Raw genomic sequence first — 11256 nt, forward strand, 5'->3', positions numbered from 1 at the left:
ACAAATTACAAGTGTTAAGCTGTGTGCTACCCTACTGACTCAGGAAAATAACGGTTACAGAATATTAATATTAACTACTATAAATATGAAGCAACCGCCCCTAGGACATGGATGCCCCAAAGGGATCACACAACCATCCCAAAACTTATAGCACGAATAAAAGCTATCCAAAACTGTTTTAAACACTCCCCAGGTTGTATACATAAAGAGGCTTGAAAATTAAAATCATTTTGATTCTGAATTATAGCAACAAAATCTACATTAGCATTTAGAATATAAAAAATGCAATATCAATAGTTTATCCTACAATCATTATTAAAAACCAGAATCTAGAACATATAGATGATCTAGAAACGTGAAAACACCACAAGAAAAGTGCCATACATAACACACAACAATAGCACAACAAGATAATACAAGGCAAGCTGCACCTAATAAAGTAGTAAACATCTAAAAACAAGGCTTGCCTTTCGTTCGTACACAGAGATACAAGAGATACATACTTAGACTAGCAGCTGATTTAGATATAAAAATACTAATGAGAACAACAACATATATGACCATAGGCATCACTTTTTGAGCAAGCTTCCCGAGAAAATCCTCTTGCAATATGGACTGGTGCGCAACCCTTTGTGAGCACGAACGATTTCAGCCAAAGATGCATGCAGAGGGCCCTGTGTTACACACAACCTTTATATACTTAGTAACAACTTTTAACTATCAAGGCATGCTAGTTGTGCAAGAAGAGCCATCCATTATTTTTCAAACCTTTGTAAAAAGTAAAGCAGATCGAATGACATAGTTGGCATATGGGTCTTGCAACAACTGTTCAAAGCGAGGAACAGACGTTAACTCTCCAACTATCCTTGGCCTGCTGTTTCCGATATGCTTAAGGCATTTTTCGACCACATGACTGCTGAATTTCTGTGTAGACAAAATTACAAAGCTTCCTTTGAACTGGCTAAGCAGTTTGACTGAGACAGCTGGGGTATCCGATTCTATAACATACTGAACAACATAATTTCTGCAAGAACAATTTGTGAGATAGTGAATCTCTTCCTAACGTAGGCAACAAAATAAGAATAAGTAAATAAGTAATAATCAATAAACATATATAAGTATTTTCAACATCATGTCACAAGATGGAGACCAATACCTAGCCAACAAAATATTTGTAACTAGCAAAAAAAAAAACTATCAAATTCAAAATTAAGCACTGAGAAGATGAATTAAATAAGAAACTCAATGTATCATTTACCACAGATTATATCTATGACATAACTTTCTATGAATAATGACTTAAAGACTTACTGTCCTTATGAAACAAAAGGATGAAAAGTAAATTGACAAATTATTATATCAATAATATCAGATGTATATTATTACCCAAATGCATCCTGAGCGAGGAGAAGTCCATGTTTGCATATTTCTGTGACCAGCTTATCCCGATTCTTTCCTGTTGAGTGATGAATGCAACATTGCAATACACAACATCCATGCCGATGAGTAGCTATTTCAACACAAAACTTCACAGCAGCATCAAAAATAAACTGCCATGATGATAAAGAGAAACAATAAGCAACTGCACAATTTTGTTTAAACTAATAGGTCCATGAGAAAACAAATAACAGAATTTGTGATACGTCTGAGCTAACTTTTCATGTAAAAGCATAAGTTGTAAATAAGCAAATCCGAGAAACAATATATAAATAAGGTTAGTAAGCATAGAGCAGGAAGTATCACGCAAAAAATTAATCAAGTTGACATTGGTTTGGTTTAATAAGTATGCAAGTGTTCATACTATAAGAAGTTAAACATGAATTAAATCATCGTTGAAACATGTTTCTACAACATGAATATCACATGAATGATGACCACTGCTTGCAATGTAGATTAAATACAAGTTTGTGCTAGACTGTTGATCAAAATAAAAGTTGACATGGATATGACATATTAATTAACATGACATTGTAAGTTTGCTTCATTTATGAAGAATAGTTAAAAAGCTTACCTACCTATTCCTTCTTTTGATATACTCAAGCAAAGAGAACGGGGGTATAAAACTAATTCCCATGCTAGACGCGGCACTGTCAAGGTTAGTATTATGATATATGAGTGGTCTAACAATACTTTTATTTTCTTTAACACGAGGATCACAGTTGGTCAGAAATGCGTAACATAGAATGGTCTCAGAAAGTAGTTTCTCTTATTCCCACTTTTTGATTCCCATGAATACTGCATTGCCAATTACTTGCGTCATAATGTTAATAATTCAAAATGTTCAACAAGTAACAAAACACAAGTAAAGTAAGAAGAAGAAAAAATGGACCGTAAAAACTTAAAGGAGAGTAAAAAAGCGAAAAGATATGAGTGTTATACCTGATTATCTTGACAGCTAAAGCATTGCAAGCAACGTTGAATGACGTGATTTCCATTCAAATCCTTAATAAGATCAAGAAAACCCGGTTGAATGGCAGACTTCACCAGTGAAACTTGTTCATCGGAGGTGAGGGTCTCGATCAACTTCTGCACCACGCGTGTGCTGTTGCAGTGACAACTCAGTAAACAAACAAAACAAACAAATCAAAATGCTTTATTATGTTCATATATATATATATAAAGCACGAACTTTTAATTAAATGGGAAGAAATATATACATACCCGTGAGTATTTAAAGAGATTCTAACGAGCTGGGTTGGGTGATTGGTCAACAAGAGCACAATCTGCAGGAGTTGATCGTCGGTGCAAACATCGAGCAGCTTCTGCACAAGATAATTCCCGAAAGAGTCTATCATGAGTTCAACAACATTCCCAATGATTCCCTCAAACACGATACATATATCCTGGTAGGTCCCCTCATCCACCATCCGCTGCAGAAAACGACAACCATTCTGATCCTTTGCCAGGTTGTAAATGTAGCACTGCGCATCAGGCACAGAATAAAAATCCAGCAGCATGGGCAGTGATGAGAAATCACCACCACCACTTCTTTGACCAGAAGGAGCAGCAGCAGAATAAAAGTTCTTAGGAACAACACTCCCACCCACGTCATGAATTGCAGCAGCATCATCATCGCGAGGACTCCTTCTGTAAGAACCGTACCCATTCTCAAAGTAGTGTTTTGCATCTCTCCCTTGTAGAAAAACGTCATTGTTGTCATACCTAAACGCTGTAGCAGGGTCTCCCCCGATTCTCCTCGGAGATAGAAAAGGGGAAAGTTCAGCTTTTTGTTTTGCAGCAACGTAATAATGTGATGGGGTAATATTGGCATTGGGAGGATATTGATGTTGAGGCGTTATCTGAGAAAACCTAATGGGACTTTTGACTCCTCCTCCATCGTGGAGAGACTGTGAAGCCGCCATGTAACGATCACGGAGAATCTGATAGTTATTATCAGATGTACCCTCTAGCTGCCTCCTCCTCTGATCGACGAGGTGATGATACACGAGGTTGTCGTGATCATCTGGGGTGCCAAGAGTGTAACCTTTATCGAATAAAGGCACATTGTTGACATGCTGATGATAGGGAAGGGATGGGAAGGTTCCTGTTTCGTTGAAACAAAAAGCGTAAGGGTCCAGACCCATGTTGGTTTGGGTGTTGTTAACATATGGGAGGGTTCCTGTTTCATTGAAATAAGAAGCGTAGGGTTCGAAAGGCATGTTATCGGTTTGGGTTGCATCGAAGAAGTTGATTCTGGAGAAATCATGGCCCCAAACGGGGTATGCAGGGTCCAACCAGAATCTGCAGGGAGAGGGAGGTGGTGGTGCGGGAGAAGGAGCGAGAGGGACCCTGGTGATGGGGGACCCAACGGCCACATGGTCAGGGTGAAGGAATGGTGATGGTGTTGTGGGAATCCCAACGAACCTTGTTTCTGCGTCCTCTGCTGCGTTTCGTTTGTTGTTGTCGTCTGACATCTTCAGCATGGGGGAATCCATGATTCGGGGTTTGTTTGTTTGTTGTCACGTGAAAAAGTGGGACGGAATTAGAAAGGACGGCGGTTGCGGCAATGAGCTTGGCGTAGCCTATGAATCTGGTTTTGATTCCATGGGGATTTGTGAAGAGAGAGAGAGAGAGAGGGTTTTTGATTGTGAAATTGTTTGTGACACTATTGAGTATTGACTCGGTGACACTGGTTTAACAAAATCAGCAGCCAACAGCTTTCACTCTTCCATTCCTACCACTATTTGTATGCTAGGGTGATATCGTGAAATTAGGGAAAAATTACTTCAATCTTATATTTTCTTTTTATTTTATCTTTTCAGTTATTTGAATTTACTTTAATTTAATCTTATTTTGTTCTGTTAAAACTGATAAATATTTGATGCTACTAGTAAATCATAAAGCTTTTGGTTTGCTCTCAAAAGTCATAAAGTTTATATAAAAAAGGAAAATAGAAAATTCCTATCACAACTTTATGGTTTGCAAATATCTGCCAATTCATTAAAACGTGCGTTTGAATGTGGCAAAAGTAATCCCATAAAGGAGAGTATGATATACAAGAATATACTTATAACAATAAGAAAAATGGAATGGTTAATTTATTCAAATAATAAGATATAATGAAAGTAAAAAATCGTCAAGAAGAAAAAAAATTATATGAGTAATATCAATCAATCAATATCAATATATTATACAAAGCACATTTACTGACTTTGTTTGTCAATATAAGTGTCAAGCATTGATTAAAATAGATCTCACTTAATTTAATAAGTTGATTTTGTCATGTAATAACAAGATTAGTTGCACAAAATTTATATTGATTTTGTCATTAAAATACCATTAATATTGACCGTATAATATCTATACCAACGCATAAAGGAGATACAATTATCTACCGTTATACTTGAGAAATTGAAAATTGAAATTAAAGAAGGGTTGCCGCGTGGAAGGGAGGAATAGTTGATTTTTGCTGTGAGTGTGGATGGCATAAGTACGGCACAAAGTCTTAAAGAATTAATTTTTTTTTTATTTTAACTCATTCGTACACATTTTTGTATATTTTATTTCTTTTTTTTTTTTACTAATTGTTGTTTAATTAATCTAGCATGCCTTTCCCGGGATATGAGGTTGGAAACTGTCATTGCCAAGGAGGTAATTGATGAAAAAAAGGAGAGGGAGAATATTTTTTCAAAATCAAGATTATTGTAATTTTTTAGCAATTAAATATTTTTATTTTTAGTTATGTTGTTCAATTGGTTTTTAATTTTTTTATTTGGAGTGTGTCATTCATTAAATAAAATTCAAAATTTGTAATTAAAAATCATTGTAACATATTAATTTTTGACACAATAGCACAATAAAAATGCGAGTACAAAAACTTACAAGCATTAATTATTTGATAAAATTCAAATTTCAAATAATTTATTATTAACTATATACGATTCACCCCTCGACCACTTTTACAATTAAGGTATATTCTTCTTCTTCTTTATTTTTTTTTTTCCTTCTTCTTCTTTGCTAAAATTATTTTTCTAATAACCTTTCTGTTAAAGAACTCTCATTTATTCCTTTGTATATGATACAATATTATTTTCATTGTTTTCTATTTTCTTTTTGAATATCATCTATGTCCATGATTGTTATTTCCTCTTTCTAAAAAAAATATAATTTTCATTGTGGATTATTTTATGGATAGGGCTGGAAAATCCTTCGCTAGTCCCTCGATGTATTTGACCTATAGTTGTATCAGTAGGAAAAGGTTAAACTCATTCTACGAAATCAATATTATCATTGATAGTTTATTTTATAATGTTAATTATATATATCTGTCAAGGTTTTCAGCAATTATGTGATAGTGAGGGGTTGATTCATGAAATTACACCACCTTACACACCCCTTTATAATGGAACAACTAGGAGGAAAAACAAAACCAATATGAACATGGTAAGGTGCATGTTAAAGTCTAAAAACCTACCAAATTATCTTTGGCATGAAGCTGTATCAACAACAGTGCACATTTTGAATCGATCTCCAACCAAGAGACTTACAGGTATGACACTAGAAGTAGCTTGGACTGGTGTGAAACCATGTGTAGCTCACCTTAGAGTGTTTGGTTCAATCTGCTACAAACATATTCCTGACTAATTGAGAAGGAAACTGGATGACAAGGGTGAGCAAGTCATATTGATTAGTTACCATGCTATTGGTGGCTATAAATTGTATGATCCAAGAAGCAAACAAGTAACCATGAGTAGAGATTTGATATGTTATGAGAATTAGAGTTGGAATTGGGGTTCAAAACCTAAAGAACCTTCCTTAGTCAAGAATGTTGGAGAAAAGGAGAGAAATCAGGGAATCACACACACTCAAAATGATGAGATGAATATTATTGAAAAAAATTGAATTACACATTAGACCATTTATATAGTCTAAGTACAGATTCCTTGACACATCACTAATAGACTTAACAAATTCACACCTATATTATATCTAATATATTCTGAATTACAACTATCAGCCCCCTTTGATTCATAATCTTTATAGATGACAGTCCAAGCTTGTCTTTCAATACTATGAATTTGTTCACCTTCAAGCCTTTTATGAGAATATTCGCAAGTTGCATTTCAGTACTGTAGTACTTCAAGTCAAGTTGTTTTTTGCTCACCTTTTCATGAAGAAAGTGAAATCTTGTCTCTATGTGTTTTGATCTTCCGTGTGCTACTGGATTCATGGCCAAACTGATAGTGGATTTATTGTCTAGATACAATTCGACTAGCCTCTGAATTTCTATCTTCAATTCTTCAAGTAAAGAGTCTAGCCATAGTGCTTGGCATGCAGCATAGCATGCTACAATGTACTCAGCCTCACAGGAAGATAATGCCACTACAGGTTGTTTCTTTGAACACCAGCTTATTGGTGCACCAAGGAACTTGAAGAGATATCATGTAGTGCTCTTCCTTTCCACCTTGTCTCCTCACCAATCTAAGTTTAAGAAACCCATCAACATAGTTGTAGATTCTGAAATTCCAACCAGGCCTGTGAGAGTAGTTTGATCAGAATCCTTAGGAAATAGAACACCATAACTAAGTGTTCCTCTAAGATATCTTAGAATTCTCTTAGCAGCAGCCCAATAAGAGGCTTTAGGATTGTCCATAAACCTACTAATTAGACTAATTGCAAAAAAAATGTCTGATCTTGTGTTGCAGAGGTATCTCAATGACCCTACGACCTGCTTGAATAGGATACTATCCACTGACTTTTCTGACTCATCTTTCACTAATCTCAAGCTTGGGTCAACTGGAGTGGATGTTGGGTTGCAGCTCATCATCTTAAATCTCTTCAGGAGGTCTGTTGCATACTTATGTTGGTGCATAATCAGAAGTCCTTTGGTTTCCTTGAACTCAATTCCAAGGAAATAAGACAATATCCCTAGGTCTGTCATCTCAAATTCAAACTTCAAACTCCTCTTGAATCTCTCTATATAAATCTTATTACTCCCTATGATCAACAGATCATCAACATACAAGCAGAGAATTATCAGATCATCTTTGTCACTCTTCTTTACATAAACTTCATACTCCTTCTCACACTTATGGAAACCTTGTTTGACAAGAAAGGAATCTATTCTCTTGTTCCAGGCCCTTGGAGCCTGCTTTAGGCCATACAAAGCCTTGGATAACCTGAACACCTTGTCTTCTTCACCCTTGATCTCAAACCCAAGAGGTTGTTTCACAAAGACCACCTCTTCCAAAGTACCATTGAGGAATGCCGACTTTACATCAAGCTGGTATAGGGGTCAATCTCTACTGTGGGCTAGAGCTATCACCAACCTTATGGTTTCTAGCCTAACTACTAGAGCAAACACTTCTGAATAATTTAAACCATCTCTTTGGAGGAATCCTCTTGCAACTAGCTTTGCTTTATGCTTGGCAACAGTTCCATCAGGCTTTAATTTCACCTTAAACACCTACTTCACATCTATTGGAGACTTGTTTGGAGGCAAGTCAACAAGTTTCCAGATCTAATTTCTTTCAATTGCTCTCAATTCCTCTTTCATTACATCTTTCCAATGATCTTGTTGTAGTGCATCTTTGTGATCAATTGGTTTAGTGTCTGCCAAAAAGGCAAAATGCACGAACTCGCTTGCTTTCCTTTTTGCTTATGCCTTCTCTTCATCATCTACCACTGCAGCATGCCTAAGGATGTTAGGCATATCAACATGATAATTTTTATACTTTAAAGGCAGGTGTTTTTCTCTCTGTCGTCTCTAATGCACAACAACAGGTTCCTCATGATCAGCTCCTATTTTTGCTGCTTCACTGAGTCCAGTCTCATTATTCTCATCTCAAAACAAGGTGTTGATAGTGCACTTCCTCTTCCAATCCCAAGAGCCATCTTCATCAATCACAACATCTCTGTTGATGAAGATCTTGTGAGTTAACGGATCATACAACCTATACGCACCAGTTGGATGATATCCAACCAGTATCATAGGTACATTCTTGTCCTGAAGCCTTTTCCTCCTTTCATCAGGCACATGCTTGAAACACAGTGACCCAAACACTCTCAAATGCTTCACTATAGGCTTCCTTCGTGTCCATACTTCCTCAGGCACTCTATCTTTTAGCTTCTTTGTGGGACACTTATTAAAAATATATGTTGCAGTGGACACTACTTCTCCCCATAAAGTTGATGGCAAATGCTTCTCTTTCAACATACACCTTGCCATGTTCATCACTGTCTTGTTCCTCCTCTCAACCAAACCATTATGCTGAGGAGTATAGGGAGCAATGATCTCGTGTATTATACCATGATTAGTACAGAAAGATTCAAAATCATTAAATGTGTACTCTCGTCCACCATCAGTTCTAATGATTTTGATTGACTTTCCACTTTGATTTTCACTCAACACTTTGAACTCTTTGAAAACAGAGGGCACTTTAATCAGGTATAACCACATCATTCTACTAAACTCATCAATAAAGGTTACAAAATATTTGTTACCTCCCATTGAAGACACTTCCAGTGGGCCACATACATCAGAGTGAACAACTCCTAGCACTTCAGTTGCTCTTGTAGGTGATTCTGATTTGAAAAATTTCCTGGGTTGCTTGCTTGTCAAGCATCTCTCACAAATCTTATTAGGAAATCTGATCCTGGGCAAGCCCTTAACTAACTTTTGTGATTGAAGTTGATTCAGTCCCTTGAAATTCAAATGCCCAAGTCTTGAATGCCAAAGCCAGCTCTCATCTTCATTGGCGATTGATGCCAAACACTGCACATCAGCATTATTCATGTTCACCTGAAAAGTTCTATTTTTGGACAATGGGATTTTAAACACTCTCACATCACTTGGATCTAGCAAATCTAGAAACTTGTTCTTCAAGGATGCTGAAAATCCTTTCTCAAGAAGCTAGCCCAAGCTCATCAGATTACACCTCATATATGGCACATACATCACCTCTTCTATTATTACAAGGCTTCCCTTACTCATTCTGAAAGTAATATTCCCAATTCCCACACTTCTGATAGTAATGTGATCTGCAAGCTTTATAGTGCATTTTTTACTATCATCAAGACTCACTAGCCAACTCGAATTACAAGTCATGTGATTTGAGCAACCAATGTCCAGATACCATGTTTCTAAATCTCCACTACTGGTAAAGTTGCAGGTGGTTGTCATTAATACAACTGCTTCTCCATCTGAATCACTTTCACTATCATCTTGTCGCTTTGCTTGTGCCATATGAGCCTTCTTTTTACTATATTTCTTCTTCTTCTCTCTTACATCTGCACTTCCACATTCATTTTCTAAGTGTCCCCAGCCTTGACAATTTAGCATCTAATCTTACTCTTGTTAAACTTTCCTTTTCCACCCTAATTACTTGATCCTGGTTCCCTCTTTCTCCCATATGATTCTGATTGATCCTGATCAAAATCAGTATGATCATGTTTGCCATGAAATGAAGAGTTCTTTCCTTCCCGCTTGTTGCTCTGCCACTTAAAATTTCCTTTCGACTTCTTGTTCTTTCCTCCTTGATTCTATTTCGAAGCATATAGAGCCTGATCTTCCGGTTTTATTGGGCTTCTCTCATTCATTTTCAACTCATGTGCCTCTAGAGAGGTTTGCAGCTCTTCAATTTTCATCTCAGATAAGTCCCTGGCCTCCTCAATTGTAGCAACTCTCCCATCAAATCGAGGAGTTAAGGTTCTCATCACCTTCTCGACCAAATCTTGATCTTTGAATTTTTCACCACATTCTTGCATTTGGTTCACAATTCTAAGCAATCTTGTGAAATAATCACAGACTCTCTCATTGTCTTCCATTTGAAAGAGCTCATATTGTCTCTTCAAGGTGTTTAACTTCACCTTCTTTAACTTGTCATCACTGGAACAAGCCTTTGCAAGAATGTCCCATGCTTCTTTCAAAGTTGTGGCAGTAGCGATCTTCTCAAAATGTGCGGAATCAATGCATTGATGCAATAAAAAAGTGTCTTACAATCCTTCTTCTTCAAATCCTTCAACGCTTGTCTTTAAGCATCTGATGTGGTGGCTTTAGGTTCTTCAACTCCATTCTGAATAACCTCATACACATCCTAAATCCAAATAAGGCCTTTATTTGCACGTTCCATTTGGACCAGTTTTCCCATCAAGAACTGGTAAGTTTCCAGGTATGTGACCATTCATGATGCCGTCTCGATCAATCTTCACAAAAACTCTTCAAGAATTCGCCAAGAATCTTGCACAGGATCTGAAATCATGCGAATCTTGAAAATCAACACTCAACAACATCACTTCACTCATAATCTCACAACCCTCAACAGTTTACACTTGAAGGATCCTCACAGTGTTTGAATCTCACAATTCTCTCACATTATTTGCACTCACACTCAAATTTTTTCACTCAAGAACCCACTTCTCTCATCCTTCTTGGTCCCTAGAACATGGAGCTCATGATACCAATTCTATTGGAGAAAAGGAGAGAAACCAGGGAATCACACGCACTCAAATTGATGAGATGAATATTGAAAAAAACTGAATTACACATTAGACCATTTATATAGTCTAAGTACAGATTCTTGACACGTCACTAACCGACTTAACAAACTCACACCTATATTATATATAATATATTCTGAATTACAACTATCAAAGAATCCTATTGGAAGATGCCAACTCACATAGATCAGCAGTCAACAATTCACAGAATATGAAGAGATCAACAAGAGTAAGTCAATTGCCTTCACACTTGAGTGACTATGAAATGTTTCATGACTCCACAATTACTTCAGAGGGTGAATTAGTGCACTTTGCACT

The 11256-nt window shown here is 36.6% G+C and overlaps 2 protein-coding genes across 2 annotated transcripts; both read right to left on the reverse strand.

Annotated features, from left to right (window-relative positions):
• Positions 1–362: 362 nt before the first annotated feature.
• Positions 363–4117, reverse strand: LOC100784921 (mRNA-binding protein puf3). The gene is made up of 5 exons (XM_003523772.5): positions 2662–4117; positions 2380–2542; positions 1387–1550; positions 769–1024; positions 363–674 (listed from the first exon to the last, which is right to left on the reverse strand). The coding sequence occupies exons 1-5, from the start codon at positions 3933–3935 to the stop codon at positions 570–572; spliced, it is 1962 nt and encodes a 653-aa protein (XP_003523820.1). The 5' UTR covers positions 3936–4117; the 3' UTR covers positions 363–569.
• A 5235-nt stretch (positions 4118–9352) lies between these two features.
• LOC102667075 (uncharacterized) lies at positions 9353–9781 on the reverse strand. Its single transcript, XM_006579021.1, has one exon. It carries the CDS (start codon positions 9779–9781, stop codon positions 9353–9355), a length of 429 nt encoding a protein of 142 aa, XP_006579084.1.
• Between the last annotated feature and the right edge of the window lie 1475 nt (positions 9782–11256).

Source organism: Glycine max, chromosome 4 (assembly GCF_000004515.6).
Source record: "Glycine max cultivar Williams 82 chromosome 4, Glycine_max_v4.0, whole genome shotgun sequence".
Classification (NCBI taxonomy): domain Eukaryota; kingdom Viridiplantae; phylum Streptophyta; class Magnoliopsida; order Fabales; family Fabaceae; genus Glycine; species Glycine max.